The 21,393-nt window shown below is 31.8% G+C and overlaps 1 protein-coding gene across 1 annotated transcript; it reads left to right on the forward strand.

Annotated features, from left to right (window-relative positions):
• The first annotated feature begins 233 nt into the window (after positions 1-233).
• LOC25500333 (ankyrin repeat and SAM domain-containing protein 6) lies at positions 234-6,126 on the forward strand. Its single transcript, XM_013588709.3, has 6 exons — positions 234-679; positions 3,809-3,882; positions 3,989-4,245; positions 4,870-4,944; positions 5,096-5,158; positions 5,784-6,126. The coding sequence occupies exons 1-6, from the start codon at positions 573-575 to the stop codon at positions 5,826-5,828; spliced, it is 621 nt and encodes a 206-aa protein (XP_013444163.1). The 5' UTR covers positions 234-572; the 3' UTR covers positions 5,829-6,126.
• The last annotated feature ends 15,267 nt before the right edge of the window (positions 6,127-21,393 follow it).

Raw genomic sequence — 21,393 nt, forward strand, 5'->3', positions numbered from 1 at the left:
AAAATAATAAATGATTAACTAAGTTAAATTTAACGGAAAAGAGTTAGACAGTTACAACAAACTAACTCTATATCTCAAAGTTAGACGGTCACAACAAACTAACTCTGTATCTCAAAGTTAAACGGTTACAACGAACTAACTCCGAATCTCAAAGGAAAGGGAATCCAATTTTGAACCTATTCTCGTATTAGACAGTTATAACGACCTAACTCCGAATCCAATTTTAACCCATACTCGTATATCGTATCCGGGCTTTCTATGTCCTAACCTTCCATCCCTATTACTTTCTCTCTCTCTCTCTCTCCACAAACAAAACCTCACTCCAAAAAATCCACACTTTCGATTCATACGTTTTCCATTTCCTTGCAACTCCAATTTTCAACTCCGCAGCAATTCCTATTTCTCAAAGAATCACAGAAAATTGGGGTTGTTAGGGTCTTCGATTTTCTTCGACCCTTATCGAGTGCACTTTCCCTTTGAATTTCTTATCAATTCTGATTCGAAATTAGGGTTCATAGATTTGGGGCTAAATTTTCATCTTAGTTTGAAAAAATAAAACTAAATTTTTGAAGATGTATGCTGATCGGGTGGAAAGTGGAGCAAGGAGGTCTGTCAAAGAGCGTCTGGATGGAAGCATCAGTGTGTCTACTCGGAATCAGCGTCAAGTTACTGGCAAAAGGTTTGCAATTTTCAGTTCTTATTCATTCATAATTATAGTGTAATGATTATTTTGTGTTTTTGATAATTTAGGTGTGGTTATAGTGTGTTTAGTTGTTAATTAATGTAATGTTTGATTTTATGTGGTGTTTTAGTGATTTTGGGTGTAGAAATTATGTTAATTGATACATTTTGTGAGCCTTTGTTTTCGAGGTATATGATTATGTTTTCCGAAATGTAATGACTAGAAAAAGAGATGTTAATCTTAGGTAAATATTGAAAATTTTGTTATTAGATGGTGGGTAGTTAAATCGCTAGAGACAGAGGAAGACCTAGAAAAACTATAAGAGAAACTATTAAGAAAGATCTAAAGATTAATGAGTTGGATAAAGATGTGGAATACGATAGAACATTATGACATTGTTTGATCAATGTTTCCCAGTGTTGTGAAATATCAGCGCCGTTGAGGATATCGGTGGTGGTTTTTGGCTCTCCAGCATTGTCAATTTTGGTCGATATGGCTAGATTTTCTGCCATAATCCAATATGGCGGCCGGTATGGCAGGATTTTTGCTCTTCGGCATCGACAACACTGATGTAGCCGACCCCACTAAGTGGGATAAGGCTTAGTTGTTTTTGTTGGTTAAGCCGCTAGGATTGAGGTAGGGATAAGGGACTTGAGTAATTGTGTGAGGTCTTTGGGTTGATACTTTGTTGACATTGCTGTATTAACAAAAACATTTTCATTGCCATTGGAGCAATATTTTTGGGAATATATTTTTAAATTCAAATGATTGGAGAAAGAAGTTGGAGTGGTATGAATAGTCCAACCATTAGTGAGGGGCCAAGGTGCAAATCATCTCAATTGTCACAAGTTTGTGACTGCTGAAGAGAATGTCTCTGTAATTAAATCTTGGCTTTTTATGGAACCTTTAACTGCTAGAAGGGCTTTATTATACTTATTGATTGATAGAATTGTCTAGGTTTTCCTTAACCTGAAATGCCCATGTTTACCCAATTGTAGTTCTGTTCTGTCAGATGTGCTAGAGAGACTAAAGACCAAGTCTTAAGTCTTAACAACAAGCATCAGAAATTAGATAGCTACACCTGGGGGGGAGGTAATGTTGGGGTTATGGGTTAGCTAGCTGGTTGTAACTGTTATGGGGAAGGGATTGGAGATCAATTTAAGAGACTAGCGAGTGTACTAGTGTGTATAGGTCAGGGGGATGAAGGGCTCAGGTGAAATATAGAGGCTGGACCTGGATAGAGGGTGGAACTCGATGAGGGGCAAAAATAAGAACAGAAGATAGAAGTAATGACAGAGAAGGAATAGGGGAACCTTTTGGTAAATAACTTAATTAAGTGCCTATTTATTTTTAATAGGTCATTCTAGGAAGCTTACTTAAGTGCTCATTGATAAGCTATTTTGTAGAGCTTATTGAAATATACAGAAAACACTGCTTTTGTCAGAAGCTATTCGTCAGGCAAATTCAATCACTTAGTCCACAGAGAAGTGCTAGAAACACACTCTTTGAGACTCTTTCCAACACTCACTTTATGATTGGGTGAAATTCATATGGCTCTCTTTTAACGAGTAATGGAGCCCACTGATCTAATGAGACCCCATGTGAATTTCACCAGAATTTATTTCAAGAGTGTTGGGAGAGTATTTTTTTAGCACTCCTCTAAGTCCTTGTTTGTTATTCTAAATATCCTCCAGAATCACATTGAGGAGTGAATTGCCCAGCTGTGTATTTAATATTCTGTAGAACTCAGGCTTAGTTTGAATTAGCTTATGGAAGATGTTAGACAGAGCATCTGAGATACCTTATAAAATGAAGAATAGGAAGCTGAGGGAGCTTTTGATTACAAGTTATACCTATAGGTTTTTGGAGAAACCAGATGAGAGAGCTTTTGATAAAGTTGAGTTACGGAAGCTGATCTCAAATTATGCCAGAATTTATTTCTTATCTAGAAGACTCGGTGATTTTATGATCATTTCAACTTTTCTTTGGTTATATATGCTTATTGAAAAGTTTATTCAAACTATCTTCCAGTGGTGAAGATTCTGCATTTTATTCATATGATGAATTCCGACTATACACTTTACAGAGAACACCCTGTCTTTCTCATTATAATTTTTTTTCTTTCTTTCACATTCTGACTCAACCCCAAAGGTAATCAAATTACATGAGTTATGACTCCCAGAGTGAGTCTTAGGAACAGATGATACTACCCAATATGCCTCGGAAAGGCCAAATCCACCCAATACCTCTTCTCTAGCTATTTCTTCCCTTCTCTTTTTCCCAACCCCTATTTCTAAAATCATTTTATCCGTTCACTTTCCCTTCAACCTCATCCCTCTTGCGCATGTAAGCCATAAACCCAGAGCGAGGGAAAAAAAGGAACACAAAAAAAGCGCCTCATGTATGTGGAACCCCCAATCCCACCGCAAAACACAATCCCACTGGCTTTATTCCACTGTATTTTTTTCCTCACAGGCTTTATTAATATGCATGGCATTATCTATCACCAATCTCTGTTGAAAATATTAGCTTAAGTTAATTGATGCTGCAGTGCAATGACGAGTTGACACATGGTTACAGTACAAGTAATGTCAGATTTCATACATGTGACATATTTTTCCTTTTATTCAATTTGTTTTTCACTTAGACAAAAATCTTAGGAAATCAGGTGTGAGAAAAATTTACATCATTGTTGGTTTTTTTTCTTTTCTTTTTCCGGGAGACTGCATTCTTTTGCATATATGCACAGAATGTAGAAAATATTTCGTTGTTTACTTGAGCATCTTGTAGATATTTGTTATATTAATTAGTTTATTCCACAAGTTTTACACTGCATTCAGGGTGCAGGTATGCAGTTATTATATATCTCCTGTTGCATAAACCACAGATATTTTCTAGCATCATAATTGTCAGGTCATTTCCATTGGTAGAAACGTTGTAGTCAGAACTCAGACCATACATTTAATGTCTTTGATTTGTGATTTTGACAAATGACAAGTTGAAACTACGTCTCCTTCAGTCATATGTTGAATTACTGCCTTTTCAGTCGAGTATTTTATTTTCTGCTTGATTGGTTACTTATGCCTATTGAAATAAAAAATTATGATTTTTTTAATTTTTTGGCAGGCCGAGGCAAGATGACAAGTGGGAACACGATCTTTATAATGATGATGTTGAACAAGAACAACCGCGTACCACTAGTATGGATCGATTCTGTTATTCTCATATTCAAGTATAAGTTACAACTGTTGGATGCCAATAGTTCTTTTTTTATGGGTTTTGACTGTTTGTTAATGGCTTGTGAAGATCGCAAAGTTACTGGTCAAGATCTCCGTGTTAAGCTTCAAAAGAAAGGTCTTCAACCTGCAACTCGGAGTGGAAAGAGTTCTACCCCAAGCACCAGGGATCTTCGTGAAAGACTATCAGGGACAATGAATACACAACCTAAAAACTCCGACCCACCAAAGTCAAAAGTGATTGCTAAACCGAGCAGTAAAAGTGTTGGTGCTGAGGCTCCTGCAGTCAAAAGACCAGCTAACCCAGCTCCTAAAAAGGCCCGGAAGGTAATATTGTCATAACTTTTTCAACAGTCCACTTAAACCGATTGCTTGACATCTTTGTTGTCAGTCTTGGTGTGCGCCATGTTCCATTGTCCCTTTTTCTTTTACATGTATGTGTGCTATTGCATTCCCTGTTAAACAGGGGTATGTCTTTTGAGATATGCATGAATCTTTATCTTTATATTGAAGAACTAAACATGGAGAATCCGTTTAGATTTCTTCTCAGTTAGTGCTTGCTTAGAGGGTATATTGATGGTCGGCTAGTACTGTAATGCAATGTGTTTGGTTATGGAGTAAATAAAGTGCAAAAAAGTCTTACATTTTCATCTTTCACTACATAAATCTTGGTACCACAAGTATAGTACTCTGAATGTCTTACCTTTTTATTGTATCTACAAGAAGGTAATCAATTGTAGTCAGTTCACATGCATACAACAAAAAGCTGCTACCTACACTTGTGGATACGAATAATATCCTTTGAATCAAATTCAAGATAATAGTAGTTTCAGGTGTTAGGTTTTAGCGTGGTTGTTGATTGTCATTTTATGTTCAATTTAATTTATTAGTTTCTTTACTAAGTAAAAGTAAATTAAAAGGATATAAATTTCTTCTTTTCTTCTTTTACAGGCTGGTACTACAGTGGATGAATTTTTGCTGACCTTGGGTCTCGAAAAGTATCTCATAACTTTTCAGGCTGAAGAAGTATGTCAAACGTCTACTTCTCTTTTTTTTGCTAATAGCCTACTTCTCTTTTTCCTCTGCTGGAGAAAGTTCATTATCTTAACTGGGTTTTAATTAGGTTGTCAAGAGTTCATATTCTATGTAAAAGCTGATTTTCTTTTTTCTTTTTCAGGTTGATATGACAGCTCTCAAACATATGACTGATGAGGACCTCAAGGTTATGGGTATACCAATGGTACGCAATGCATCAAACTAGTCTTGAACTTGTGTTTTTTTTTTTCTTCCTGTTTTATTCAGTAATATTTTGAAGTTCTACAGGTAATGTAACTTTTGGTTTGCTAGACTGTAAATATCATGTTATTTCTTTTTGACAATGGTATCATGCTCTTAACATTTTTTTGTTTGTTTGTTTGTTGTGATTATGATATAATAGTTTTTTTTACTTCATAAATGGTTTTACTATACATTGTTCGTGAAGACAACTTCTACGTTGATATTCAAATAATTCAATCATTCTTCACTATCCTGCCGTGTTGCAAACATGTTTTATAAAGGAATATTATGATGTGAAAAGATGGTTGAAACATGTTTAAATGTTGTGTTATATATTTATATTGTTGGTGTACAATTATTAAACTCTATTTTAAAGTAGTATCGAGCTTTGGGTTCCTGTCGTGGCCGGAGTTTCAGACATCGTTTTAGTATATGTTAAGTATTTAACTTATGTCTTCATGTCATGATGACTGCGTTTTGCCTTGCTTTGAGATAAGCTAAGCATACTCGTTTGATCTGTGTTCGATTTGGTAATACTCTTTATATTTTGTTAAAAACACATTGTGATTATATATTATTGGTTCTAGGGGCCAAGAAAGAAGATACTTTTAGCGTTGGAGTCAAAAGTCTGACAACTTATGTTGGAGTTGATGTTGTTAGCTGGATGATCCTGCTGCTTGTAGACAATAGGGGAAGATGGATTAACATCTCAAAACTAAGTGTAATAGCATGTCTCTAACTATTTTCAGATTTCTTGTTTTACTTCCCCTATTTTTTTTTAGACATGAATCAGGTTAGTTTTGTAGTTTATTTGGCAAAATCCTTCAATCTCCTAGATTTCTTATTTGTACTTAGTAATTAATGGAATTCAGGAGTTTGCCTTTTGACATTGTCTGAGGTTTTAATTTATCAATGGGTTTTAAACCGAAATTTTTCAATTTTGCATAACTTTAAGAGCTACTACTGGATGCCTCATTTTCCATAACTTTAAGAGCTTCTACGGGAGTCGTCGATATCCATACTTTCGATTTTGGTTGTTAACCCTACCACCAGGAAAACGCGGCACAACAAGTGCATTAATAAGTGTCACTATCAGTTTTATATTAAATATAAAGTTTGCAAAGCCAGATCTAAATTCTACCATTGTCACTTCAGATGACTCACCATTGCTGTTGTCACCCAGAACCCTCTACCACTGTGGCTCAAAACATTCCACCATTATCACCACAACTGCCACATGCTACGTTTGCTTTTTCAAAACGGCTTACTACCAAACCATGTTCTCTGTCATGGTTATGCCAACTAATAATTAGGTTCTCACTACCATCAAAACAATTGTCAAACTTTCAAAGTTGATGATGAAACCTCCTAAAACGTTTTAGAACTGATCGTTTTATTTGCTGTATAGAAAAATACTGCCACCATTGCTTCCAACAATTGTATTGTGTAATGGCCCACATTGACTTATTTTCATAAAGCTAAAATATGGTTTTAGTCCCTGCAAATATGCCTCGTTTTGGTTTTAATCCCTGCAAAAAAAAAATGTTTTTGGTCCCTGCAAAATTTTTTGTTTTTTAAAATAGTCCCTGACCCCACTTTTGTGATGATTTGCATACGTGGCACATTATAACTGAACCAATTTTGTAGTTTTTGGTCCATGCAAAATATTTTGTTTTTAAAAAAGGTCCTTGCAAAGTTTTTTGTTTTTGAAAGTAGTCGAGGGACTATTTTCAAAAGTTTTTTGTTTTTGAAAATAGTCGAGGGACTATTTTCAAAAACAAAAAATTTTGCAGGACAAAAAACAAATTTTTTTTTGCAGGGACTAAAACCAAAACGAGGCATATTTGCAAGGACTAAAACCATATTTTAGCCTTTTCATAAATCTAGATGAAAAGAAGGTTTGGGGTTTCTCCTTGTGCTCAAAATATGTAAATATGTGATTAACGAAAAATTATTTATTTATAGTTTTTTTTTTTGACAAGCTATTTATTTATAGTTAACGTTTGCATTAGAATATGCTGCTAAAAGATAATATAATAATTAATCGAACCTTTTTTTTCCTCAAACATAAAAACTAATTGAATGATATAGTGCTAAAAGATTAAGGGTTAATTAAGTTTTTAGTCCCTACAAAATAAAATTACATTTTTTAGTCCCTATAAAAATTTTCATCAACCTTTTTAGTCCTTATAAAATTTTTCATAAGCCTTTTTAGTCCTTATAAAATTTTTCCATCATCATTTTTAGTCTCTAAAATGCTTAAGGAAAATGTCACAGGGACTAAAAAATGTGATTTTATTTTGTAGGGACTAAAAACAAAACTGTGAATATTTATAGGCACTAAAAACTTAATTAATCCAAAGATTAATAATAACTAATTGAAACTTCTTTTGCTAATAACAAATAAACAAATCGGAGTCTTTTAATAAAATAAGATCGTATATGTAAACTTTGTTGAAAGTATTATGTGTAGTTTGTTGACATATTTCTGCCACATAAAATAGTAAAAATTCAATAAAAATTTAAAGAAAATATTGAGTGGATAAGATCAAAATGTTGTTGGGATATTTATGTTAAATAAATAGAGTTAATTACGTTTTTAGTCCCTATAAATATTCACAGTTTTGTTTTTAGTCCTTATAAAATAAAATCACACTTTTTAGTCCCTGTGACGTTTTCCTTAAGCATTTTAGGGACTAAAAATGCTAACGGAAAAATTTTATAGGAACTAAAAATGCCGATGGAAAATTTTATAAGGACTAAAAAGTGTGATTTTATTTTATAGGGACTAAAAACAAAATTCTGAATATTTACAAGGACCATTTTGTTTAATTAACCCAATAAAATATTGGTTTTTAAAAATAGAAAAAATAATAAAAATATTGAGAATGAATGTGGAAGTGACACGTGGCATAAAAAACCTTACTCTATATATATATATATATATATATATATATATATATATATATATATATATGTATATGATTGATTGATTGATACTATTGATTGATTGATGTGTAGTTTGTTGAGATATTTCTGCTACATAAAATATTAGAAATTCAATAAAAATTTAAAGAAAATACTGAGTGCATAAGATCAAAAGTTTGTTGAGATATTAATGTTAAATAAAATATTGGTTTTTAAAAATAGAAAAAATAATAAAAATATTGAGAATGAATATGGATGTGACATGTGGCATAAAAAACCTTACTTTATATATATAGAACACACCCACTTGTTTTTTTTAGAAGGTGTGTTATAGCAACATACACCTTAAGGTGTATTTATTAACTTTTTAGTTATAACTTGCTAAAACACTTCCACATAAAAACTAGTGGGTGTGTTCTAACAAATCCCATATATATATATATATATATATATATATATATATATATATATATATATATATATAGGGCATTTCATGAGAGGAGTGGTTATTATGAGATATGAGAGGACTTAATAATAACCATTGGATCTAAACTAATCATGTTACTTCATCAATAGCTATGCAGTCAATTAAAACAAAAAACACAGCTCTTCGTCTTTCCTCTACACACGCTTCTCAATTCAACTTGTACAGAACCCTTTAGCTGGTGATGGCGATGGCGATGCTTACTGCTTTTGTTAGAAGATTTCTATGGCCACCTAAATCATACATACCCCAATTGAATGTTTTTTCTATTTTCCATTTTCGTGACCAGTTTCTTATCAATTGATTAAAATTTTTAAAAAGGGTTAATTTAAGTTGGATTTGAACAATATTAGAACTAAACTATAATTTCACTCTTAACCAAATCAGCTTGTGATTATTTGTTAGTCTTCTGTGAAATTACTCTAACTAATTGAAATTTCTCTCCCAAAGCTATCATAATCTTTCTTTTCTTTAACAAAATCTTATTATGTTTTCTTTCTATTGAACCTAAATTGAGGAAGAGGAAAGAAAGGAACAGAAGAACGTTGAAGAAATCCTTTCTATAGAGAGAAAAATCAAGGAAGAACAAAACACAATAGAGGTAAAAAGAGTAGTCAGTTATGGCTTATGCAATAGAGAGAGAACGAGATAAGGGAAATGGAGAAAACCAATTTACTCTTAACACCTCTCATTTAATATGTCCTCTCTCTCTCTCTCTCTCTCTCTCTCTCTATATATATATATATATATATATATATATATATATGTATAATTTTTTTAGGCAACTAGACTTTTTTTTGAAGAAAAGACATCTACAATTTTACTTTTAATTAAAATCAAAATTTTATAAAAATAATCATACGCATTATGCAACGCCAAAAAAATTATACGCAGTAGCGTAACAAAAACCCAGACACACAGAAAATATTACTCTAAACACTAACGTGTGTATGTGTGTATATTTGTAAGGTTGAAGAAAGAAAATAAAAATATTTGGTATCATTAAATGACAGCGTGAATAAAAATATTTGTGAGGTTGTGATGATTAAACGATATTGAAATTAAACATATTAATGATAAAAAGATAATAAAATTTCTTTGAAAAAAAAAATAAAATTAAATGGGACCTCCTTAAAAAAAATTAAATGCAACTGTTCAAAAAAAAAATTAAATGGAAGAAAAAATCGTATTGAAATATAATATTCAAAAATAAAAGAAAAGGTTTCCAACGTGAATTGATGAGAGATACTTGTGAAATAAATTGTCGAGAAGTAGTTTTTTGAAGTAGCATTTAACAACTTTTGGCCAAAGCTCATTCCATTCAATTTTATGCATTAAAAAAATATATTTTTTAGTAAGTACTTAATTGATATTGTATTTGGCCTAACTTCTCCTTAAAAATGTAGAGAAGTTGAAAAAAAAACCCGGGTCAAACGGTATCTTATTCGCCCACAACGGCAGCGTAGAAGCAACTGGATTTAAGAGAAAAAATTGGAAAAAAAGTTAAAAATAAAAAATTGTAAAATAGTTAAAAAAATTTAAAAATATAAAAATTGGTGAGGTAGTACTCAACCAAGCAACACTAATAAAATTATATGTATTAGCGTAACAAAAAAACAGACAGACGGACATAAAATATTACTCTGAACGTTAATGTGTGTGTATATTCGCGAGGTTGAAGAAATGAAATAAAAATATTTGTGAGGTTGTGATGATTAAACGTTATTGAAATTAAATATATAAGTGATAAAAAGATAATAAAATTTCTTTGAAAAAATATAAAATTAAATGGAACCTCCTTAAAAAATTAAATGAAACGATTCAAAAAAATAAAGTTAAATGGAAGAAAAAAAACATATGGAAATATAATATTAAAAAATAAAGAAAAGGTTCCCAGCGTGAGTTGAAAAGAGGTGTTTGTGAAATAAATTGTCGAGAAGTAGTTTTTTAAAGTAACATTCAACAGCTTCTGGTCAAAGCTCATTCAATTCAATTTTATGCGTTCAAAAAAAGTTATTTTTTTAGTAAGTACTTAATTGATATTGTGTTTGACCTAACTTCTCCTTAAAAATGTAGAGAAGTTTGAAAAAAGTCGGGTCAAACGAGGCAATGTAAAAACAACTGAATTTGGGAGAAAAAATTGAAAAATAGTTAAAAATATAAAAATTGAAAAATAATTAAAAGTTATTAAAAATATAAAAATTAGAAAATAATTAAAAAAAATTGGTCAGGGATTTTAATTTTTAGCGATTTTAAATTTATATTGTATCGATGTACATAATCAATTTGAATGAATGAATATAATTTATTTTTGTTAAAAATAATAAGCGTTAAATATGTTTTTGGTCCCTATAAATATACCAAATTTTCATTTTAGTCCCTCTAAAATTTTCATTTGACTTTTAGTCCCCCAAAATTGTCCATCTTCACTTTTGGTCTCTATTTTAAAGTAACCTCCTATGTATAATTCATATTTTTGAATAAAATTTTGCTGAAAAATTCATAATATTATAAGAATCTCTCCAAAAAAAATTAATTTTTTTTAACAAAACATGAATTTAATAAGAATTTTTATATTTTTTATGGTTAAAAATTCATATTTAATTTATGTCTCGTTAAAAATTTCTATTTTTTTTTGGGAATTCTTTTTACATTATTCTCACATTTGTCCATAACTTCATTAGAAAATAGTAAAGTTTACTTAAAAATAGAGACCAAAAATAGTGATTGAAACTTTTACAAGACTAAAAGTTTAAGGAAAATTTTAGAGGGTTTAAAATAAAAAGTTGATATATTTATAGGGATAAAAACATATTTAACCCAAATAATAACAATAAAAAAATAATGTGTCCGAAAATTTGTTACCGTTTTCCATTGTCGTCCAAAATCCCATGTATCTCACACTTTTCTAAAAAAAATTAACAAATTGTTTTTGACATGAGAAACCACAAATTAGTTTTTTTGTTTAATTTTCTTTGACCCATTCCATGGTCATTTCATATTTGTGTTTATGTTTAATTTTTCGTTTGATCATTCCCACCGTCATTCATCTCCCAAAAGAAAAAAAAACATAAACTCTCCTCCTTCAAACCCCAACAACCACCTTTTTCCCGGCCTCCCTTTGTTTTGTCGCCCTAAAGCCTCGGCTGGCTGCGAGATCAACACCATCTTCATCCTCTCTTTCCGATCTATACTTCTATGCCATTCGTTTTCCAAAATCGTAAACTTATCTTACAAACCATCGCCGCCCAAAACTCCATTTTCGACCGCCTCGATGACTACTCCATCTGAAACCTAGACACCGTCACCGGTGAGTATTTAATTTTACGATTACATTATTTCACATTCCTCTTTTTATATTTTGATGTTCTCTTCCTAAGCGTTGATGATATCATTTTCACAAGCCCGTGCAACGCACGGCTCGGAACACTTACATATGACCTTAGTTTGATTACAAAGGCGAAATTAATTTTTAACTAAAGTTGAAAGCGACAATAACAAAGTAATTATACACCACGGTAGAAATTATGTCATAATTAGGTTATTTATTGTCGTCGTCGTTTCAAGATAAATATAATTGATTAACAATAGTTGCGTGAAGATAAAAACCATAACACCACACAAACACATTAAACTTGTCAAAAGTTGTAAAAGATTAATCGCAATATCCAACAAGTCTTCCAAGCTAAAAAAACAAAGGACATGTTACACCAAATTCTATTTGTATTACATAATACCTATAGTTCAAAAGCAAGCATAAAAACGATAGACAAACATCTACTAAAGCGCCTAATATTTTAATTTTCTTCTAACTCTACGAAGCTGTTCTAGCTATCTCAACAAACAAGCCATTCAAACCAAACTCAAGACTGCAACAAATTGTGTCTTCCTTATGCAAAACGTTATCGGATGCAAATTGAATCCAACCATCATATATGCATTTCTTCTTTCCGTCGTCCTTTGATGCAACAACAGAAAACTTGTACATTTCGATAGTGTCAATATCCATTAAAATAATTGACGTCTTTTTTCGTTTCTCAAATTGACATGTGGGTATTGAGGTATCCACGAGTATACACGAATACCCGTGGATTTTTGAACTTATTTATTTTTTGGCACAAAGAATATTTTTTTTTTAATTACCAAAAACTTCAACTTTTAAATATCCATACATAATCCATTCAAATTTCATAAATCATACCTAATCCATACAAAAGAATAGAGGTATCCACGAGTATACACGAATACCCGTGGATTTTTGAACTTATTTATTTTTTGGCACAAAGAATAATTTTTTTTAATTACCAAAAACTTCAACTTTTAAATATCCATACATAATCCATTCAAATTTCATAAATCATACCTAATCCATACAAAAGAATAGCTTAACCTTCAAAATCGTGGATTCCCTGATTAGGAAATGGTTAAGTTATCATGCTCTTTCCCAACTCCAACCATCTCTCTACTTCTTCACTTTCTCGTTCCTTTCTCTTTAGCGTTGGTTTTGCGGACTTTAAGAGACAAATGAGATTATGAGAAATTTTGAGTGAGAGTTGGAAAAATCAGTGATAGGAGAAAGAAAGACCTTTACTTGGAGGTGCTATTGGTGTGAGAAAATTTGGAATATCATATATGGGAAGGCTATTCAGATCTTGAGAGACTTTGATGACTAAATGAGGTGAAAGAGAAAAAGACATATTTGTTTGGACGAAAAGCTAGTCGAGGTGAGAGCACCTCTCTATTTTTATATATTTTTCCATAAAAATGAAGTGATGTTTATGTTTATAATTGATTCACATATACTTATGTGTTTAAGAATACGTGGTTGTCAAGATGAGTAATTGTTTACATAAGCAAAGTCACATTCTTGAGAATAATGAGTTACATATACTAATGATATATTTGAGATATTTCATATGATTATAAATTCTTATGCATATGCGGGGAATCGTATGCTCATGCTTTCATAGTTCGTGGCCACTAGAGAGGAGTCACGAGGTGCACACCGGAGAGGTGGCATATGGTATGTATTTCAAAATAGAACCACCTTATCTAATGTGGATCATCAAATCTAATAGATGAGTAGGATACCCATCTCCCTAGTGGCACTGCCACAACCCTCTACGAAGCGGTATTTATTTCGGAATCATATGCATCGACATATAAACATTGCATTAGAAATCGAGTCTTAATGAGTTTTATTATGAGCACTATTTTCATACTTGTTTTCGTACGTGAGTTAGAATGAGATCTCTATTTCATGTATAATGTTTGTTTATGCATCTTGCTATGCTCTTGCATATCTGTTATTTTCAGATTGGTGACCCTTTCAATGGATGGGTGGGTTACACGCCATTAGATTATGATGATTTGAAAGGAAGTCGAGATACGACGGCGAAAGATGATGACTTCACCTTCACAGATGAGCGAACTATTTCACCTTGGAGGTTTAAGTCAGCCTCAGGACGGGTCACATTTACAGGTAACATACTCGAGACAACTTGCGTAGTTGGTAGGAAGAAAGACTTTAGGATGATATTAGTGGTGGATTCAGTACCCAACTTTATGTATTATAAAGTTAAAGATCGGCTTAGGAGTTCTTTTGATTTTGGGCAACACTTTTGATAGAAAATTCTCCTTCTACCTATGGATGTAATCGTGTCTTGTAAATTATTTAGTTGTCATGCAAAGCTCTAAATAACTCTAACCTTTAATATATTTTGTGAATAAAATTTATGACTTATGCTTAAAAAGGCTTTCAACTTTATTCTTTTCTTTCTTTTTTTTTTAAAAAAATAAAATAAAAATACACAATGTGTTAAAATTTGGGGTGTTAAATCAATTTGACAGAGAAATCTTAAAAATCTGTCAAATGTCGAAATGCATACCATAACCATATGGATAAATATTGAACAAAATCCCGAGCATTAAATTCTTATGCTTTTTTATTCTTTTAAGGCGTCAATTCAGTATACTCAACTATCATTTGCTTGGATAAAATATATGATAAAAAAATCAGGATACAAATACAATTAAACACAATGACAATTTTAAATTGAACCATATGGCATGGTGAATACAAAATTTTGGGATCAAAATATTTCACCAACCATTTTTCCAAAAAGATATCCTAAAATCAATTTATCATTCAATTACTAAGATTATTTACTTTTCGACGCAGTTCTGTAACTTGACACTGTAAAATTTAACACACACGATAAACACATCCTCTATAATTGTATCACGCCAAATAAATGTATAGCTGAATATAGATAACATGCTTTACATCATAAGGGTTACTCCCTATTAGTGACAACTTGTCATCAATGTGACAATCACTCGGCAATATTGCAAGAAACTTGCAACGCAAGAAATCACGGAGGTTTTAAATCCAATTCGGATTGTCATCCGGAGAACATCTCCCAACTACCTAAACTACGTCTGAAAATCACATCCCTTCAAAACTGCTTTAATCCATTAAAGTTAGAAAGATTGGCCACCTAATTATATTAAAAATCAAATATAATTTTCTTACAATTTAATCTGCCACTTTTGAAGAAAAGAAATTCACGCATATTTTCTGATACAATAGGTGTCTATCTTAAGTCTTAACGTAGGCTTAGGATCAATAGAAAATCAAACACATGCTTTGATTTTGCTAATCTGTTTACTCATTCTTGTAAGAGTTGCTTGTAATAGAGACTAAAACATAGATATATCTTTGGGTGACGTTTAGAATAGACTTATGCTTGAATGTGTCCATCATGGTCCCATGAATAACAACCATCGACTTAAGTCTACTTGACACACTTGAATAGTACAACAGTAGTTGATTTTGCTTTTTGGAATCAAACATGTGACAATTTTTTTTTTGTCAGGCATGTGACATGCTTTTAAATGGGTCTAGTAACTGTATCTAGCGAACTAAAATAATACTTATTTACGGACAATTTTTTCTTAGAGACAATAGTTATGATTTCTAATATAAATATAAGCCTCAACATTTTTTTCTTCTAATTAATAAAAAAATAAATTTATCTTAGGATTGTGCCAGAAAAAAAAACTTAGAAAAAAAATGAATTTATCTTAGAATCGGACAGATAAAAAATACACATAACAAAGTATTGTTTTTTTTTTTAGGAACAAAAAAAAGTGATGTTATTTATAAACAAAATAGTGAATTGATTTTTTTTTAATAAAAAATAGTGAATTAAATATACTTAGAACATTCACAATATAGACGCCCATTTTTGTGTACTTAATTAAATTGGTATTACGTGTACACGACACTCATTTATAAATTTTTAACAGTAATACATAGTAAGCCCTCAATCACTTCAACTCAACATTTCACACAATTTTTTTTTAAACGAGACTCGTTAATCAACAATCAATAAATTTATATCATTATATTTCATTTTTTAATAGAAGAATAGTGTTAACAAATTTATGATAATATAGTTTTTTTTTTGTTGAGAGATTATGATAATATAGTTGATTGTGTATATAATTTCTTTTATGTATAATATTAGGAAGTAAAAAAAATTATGGAAAGAATTAGAAATTCAAATTTTCTTACTTAGAAAATTAATTTATATTTATTAATTAACGACAAAATCTTATTTTATGCAGGTATTAGTTTTTTCTAAAAGAAGATTTTTAATAATTTTATCATTTTGAATATATTTTTGGAGATATATTTGAGGATCTAAGTATTTTAAATTGTATTATTAAATTTAATAAAAATCAATCTACAAAAAACATAATTAATAAAAATGAAATTTTAGACACATTACTATTTGCTCAACTGTTTTAGGTTTACACCTCCCACTGAAGTATTCGGAATTGGGCCAAGTCCAGTCCAATGCTACCCAAACATGTTATTTTCTTCCCCTCATTTCATTCACCCTCAAACCCTAGATCTCGTTCTTCAGTCTCTCCCATCTCATGAATACACAGCCGCCTTCCTTTCCATCACATTCACACGGTTGTTAGTGCACAATTTCGGGTAATGCCGTGATTTGTTTTAAAAACTTCGGTGGTGATTTCAGTTTACTTTTCTTTAAAAGGTACTTTTTTCTGAATTCAAACTCATCAATAAGATTAAAAAAGGAAAACTTATGGATTAAGTAATCTTTGTCAAACCCTTACTTGTGAATTAAGTATTCAAGAACATTGTTTGTTTATAAGCCCGGAAACACACGAGTAACCTTGCAAATCGTAATAACTCCTTCCACTCTCTCGATGGCCGTAAGAAAGGTTAGAAACCACATACCTCAAGATCTTGCATTATTAGTTTTGTCGAAACTTCCTTTAAAATCTTTGAAACGTTTTGGATGTGTACACAAACCATGGTCTCTCTTATTTGAAAACCAATATTTCATCACCATGTTCGGGACTAATTTCATATCTATTTCTCACTCCTACTACGATGATACATCACTCATCCTACATCAGGTTGTCTATAATAAAAGTCGCAGGACCGTCTCCTATTTGCATTTACTGTCTAGTCAGAGCTTTGAGAATAGACTTAAATTGGACTTGCCAACTCCACTTCAACAGGAGGACCCTATCTTTTATATTAGGGGTTCTAGCACTAATAACGGAACCCTTTGCCTTTCCAATGCAGATGACAGTACACTTGTATTGTGGAATCCAACAACAGATGAAATCGTTGTCATTCCTTCCAGTCCTATGGAGTCTGTGTCACCTTATTGGAGCACTTTGATTTCTTTTCATGGATTTGGTTATGACCGTGTTAGAGATGACTATAAGATTATTAGGTGTCTAGATTATTTTCCATTAAGTGAAAGAGATCTTTTTTATCTCAATCTACCAGAAGAAGCGCAATCGGAAAAAATATTTTATGATAATGTATGGGAGATTTATAGTTTAAGATGTAACACTTGGGAAAAACTTGATGTCAATATGCTTTCGGATACAAACCAACATATATTATACACGAATGATGGAATTTGTCATTGGTTAAATAATGATGATCGACTTTGGTTAGTATCGTTTGACCTCAGCAGCTATGTGTATTTTACAACAAGCACGCCCATAACAATACCCACAAGAGATGCCAATTTTAAATATGGTATGGCGGCACAATCGGTGGTGTTAAATGGGTCCATTGCTTTGATCTCTTGGTATCCAAAAACGACTACCTTTGACATATCGATTTTAGGTGAACTTGGTGTGAGTGAATCATGGACTAAACTCTTCACTATTGGACCTTTTCCCTTCTCTATTGAGAGACCTATTGGAGCAGGGAGGAATGGTGATATATTCTTCAAAAAAAAAGGTAAAAAAATAGTCTGCTATGATTTAAGCACACACATGGTTGAGGAACTCGGTCTTGAAGAAGCACCATCAAATAGAATAATTTACAAGAAAAAGTGGTTTGTCAATTCCAGTAAATCATTAGTTGGTTTTCTTGTTCTCAACTAAGAGATTTATGATTCTGTTTATTAGGATCATTTTACCTTGGATAATAAAAAGTGGTTTGTCAATCATTCATTATCATAATTATGATTATGCAGTATATGAAAAATTAATAAAGCATTTTATAATTATGAATATTGTTTCTTTATAAATTTTATATTGAAAGTCTGTTATCTTTCCATTTGAAAGTATACGTTTGACTTGATGAAAATATCAAGTTATTTGAAATGCCTTAAAGAAAGGTGTTAGCATGGAGATGGGTTTTGAGCCGCTTGAATTTGCCGGTTTGTTTGTACTACGAATGGACTTGGAATCCGCAAGAGTGTCTGGTGCGGTAATGGTGGTTTTTGGGGTCTGTTATGCGGGTGCTGCGGCTTTGGTATGCTGCTGTTCTGCTTTTTTGGCTAGGAGTATATGACGGCCTCACTGCTGTCCTGCTTCTTTGCACCTGTGCTGCTGTCCTGTTGCTGGTCTGGTATGCCTGACTGGTTTTTCAGCTGCTTTTTTAGTTCTGTTTTTTCCCTCCCTGCGCGGTGTGGCTAGGTGCTTTTTTGTTTTTGGCTGTGCTGTTTTTGCGCACTTTCTTGTATCTCAGTTTTGGCCGCGAGTTTTTGTGCGTCTCGCGCAATCTCGACGTGAGTAAAATTTCGCTATTTAAAAGAAAAAAATATCAAACAATTACTGAACTCTTACAAAGAAACTTATGAAGAAATTTTGTTGGAATATTATGCTGTCAATTAACTGAATTCTTCAAGATGTCATTTAACTAGATCTTGTTCTTTATCTTAGTTTTGACACTCCTAATGAGCCTGTCGAATTACTAAACACGTACATTGTCCGTCTTTTAAAATTTTGATGCTATGAATTTAACATTCTATGTCACTTTGATGTACTCTTCGGAAAAAAAAATGTCGCTTTGATGTAAGAGAGAGACCAAGATATCAATGTTTGGCTTTGCAGTATTATTTTGAAAGTTTGTGAAATAAGTAGCAGTTGCAAGTCTATATGTGCATCTCCCTATTTGGTTTCATTTATTTTGGGAATTCAGTTCAAAACTGATAATGAAGCGGTTTACTGTTAAGGCTGTGGTTATGTTGATTTTGTCCATGACATGTAGTGTATGCTTTCTATAGATTCTAACATTTGCCTGGTGGTTGGGTGGGCTAGCTTAGCTTCTTAACAAAAAACATTTGTGTGGTTGTACGATTTTGCTAGAATATTCTCTTTTCATACTCACAAGTCCCATGAACATTGATCATTTGTTCTTCACTTCTATGTAATGGACGATTCTAAACGATTTTCATGTGCCTAACTTCCACCTTTTTCTTCTTATTTCAATGTATGTATACAAAAATTATGGTTGGGAGCCTAATTGATCTTAGTCTAAATGAACTATACTCATAACTCCAATTGAAAAATATATAGATTGATGCCTAAGCCTGATTTCTTGTACCTTAAAATAGATATAGCTTCTCAATGAAAACCCATTTTGTGTCTAAGCATATCAGTAAGAAATATTCTGAATTCAGAACCTCAAAGTGTTGTCCTTGTGAAGCATGACAGGGTCTGTATATGTACAATAAAATAAAAGAGGTGTGACCGAGTGACAGATAAGCCAATAGTGATCTATGAAATGAAAATGTAAGAGGGTCATTGGAATATCAAATTGACAAGAATTCAATGTTCATTCTGTGATACAAACCATATACCAGTGAAGGTTATAGAAAGAACAAAATCACATGGTATGACAAATTATTACAAATGAGCTCCTTACCCTCCCAACTCACAAATAAAGCTTTTAACATTTTCAATAAACATATTCCAAATGATTAATCAATAACCATTTCATGAAATATTAAATTAGCTAATGTGGCATACTGATTGGCATTACAAATGCATTCAAAGTTCAAACACATAGTACCCTACAAATGCAACCGCCCAAGAGTTCATAATACAATATAATTATCAAGAAAATAGTGAAAGATAATACTTCAAAAACTCATTCTTCTTGTTTGAGTCATCTTCTTAAGCTTGCTCATTGTTACCAGGGAGTGAAAGCAGAGACTCTGTGTACATGGTCACTTGAGATCCAAATCCATCATTGTAATAGCAGCGATGCTCTAGCAACTGTCCTTTGTCATCATACTTCACCAATTCAGTACCACCATATGTTCCAATAATATCACCACTTATTGTAGAGCACATTGGGGAAAAGTACTTAATGGAAATGCCATCAATAGACAGAACAAGAGTCTTAGGGGTGTATTAGATTAGGATTTTAAAAGACTATTTTAATAAAAAAAAGTCTTTAAGATTTTAAAAGACTGTGTGAGATTGTATTGATTCTGTGAGATTTTAAAAGACTTTTTATGTAAAAGACTTTATACACTCAAGATTTTAAAGGATTTATCACACAGAATTTTAAGGATTTCATGTGATTTTAAAATTTCAAAAGATTCAATAAATTTTAGGGGAAAAAGAGCAAACTTACAAGTGTGAATGATAAAAATAATGAAGAAATAAATTATAGCGTTTGAATAAAGAAAAATAAAATCAATAAAAAATTCTTTTACTATTGATTTTCAAATTTTAAGAATTTTATGGAATTTATAAGATTTTAAGGGACTAAAAAACACTCTAACACATTATTCTCAATACACATTTTTTATTTGTTAAAAATGTTATTCCCATAAAATTCAATTGTACATATTTAAAATTATGCCAGCACTTACAAATCTTTCAAAAAAAAATATTGTGTCAGCCATTACAAATCGGTCGAGTTACACGAGTTTACCAAGTGTTAACTCAGTCAAACTCGTTAAACCTTCCAATTTTACCAGAAACCGATTTTACCTCAGAGCTAACACGATTTTTGTACCTAAAAATGTAAACTCGATAATCTCGGAGATTTAACACTCGATTTGCGGAACATTGATTACGACATACTCTCTATCATAATATTCTCAATACAATTTTTTATTTTTTTATGAGATAGAGAGAGGGAGAGAGGGGGGATGAGAGATGAGAGAGAGAGAGAGAGAATGGAGAGAGAATAGGGAGGGGGAGGGGGGGGGGGAGAGAGAGAGAGAGATGAGAAGAAAAAGATAGTAACTTTTAAAATAAAAACAATCTCAAGAAATCTCATCTTTTCATGAAAGACTTTTTCTTGTTAAAATTACACTACAAAATCCAATTTATTAAACAATCCTTCGAAATTTGAATGATTTTGAATACCACAAGACTTTTTTTAAATGATGAAAAGTCTTGATTGAATACCTCAAGACTTTTTTAAAATGACAAAGAATCTTGATTGAATACCACAAGACTTTTTTTAAATTGCA

Source organism: Medicago truncatula, chromosome 8 (genome assembly GCF_003473485.1).
Source record: "Medicago truncatula cultivar Jemalong A17 chromosome 8, MtrunA17r5.0-ANR, whole genome shotgun sequence".
In the NCBI taxonomy this organism is placed as follows: Eukaryota; Viridiplantae; Streptophyta; class Magnoliopsida; order Fabales; family Fabaceae; genus Medicago; species Medicago truncatula.

What these genes read in the sequence shown, in the direction of transcription:
- LOC25500333 (XM_013588709.3), top strand. Translation starts at nt 573, where the DNA reads ATGTATGCTGATCGGGTGGAAAGTGGAGCAAGGAGGTCTGTCAAAGAG. An exon ending in CGTCAAGTTACTGGCAAAAG is followed by an intron (nt 680 to 3,808) that starts GTTTGCAATTTT and finishes ATTTTTTGGCAG; the next exon opens with GCCGAGGCAAGATGACAAGT. An exon ending in TAACTTTTCAGGCTGAAGAA is followed by an intron (nt 4,945 to 5,095) that starts GTATGTCAAACG and finishes TTTCTTTTTCAG; the next exon opens with GTTGATATGACAGCTCTCAA.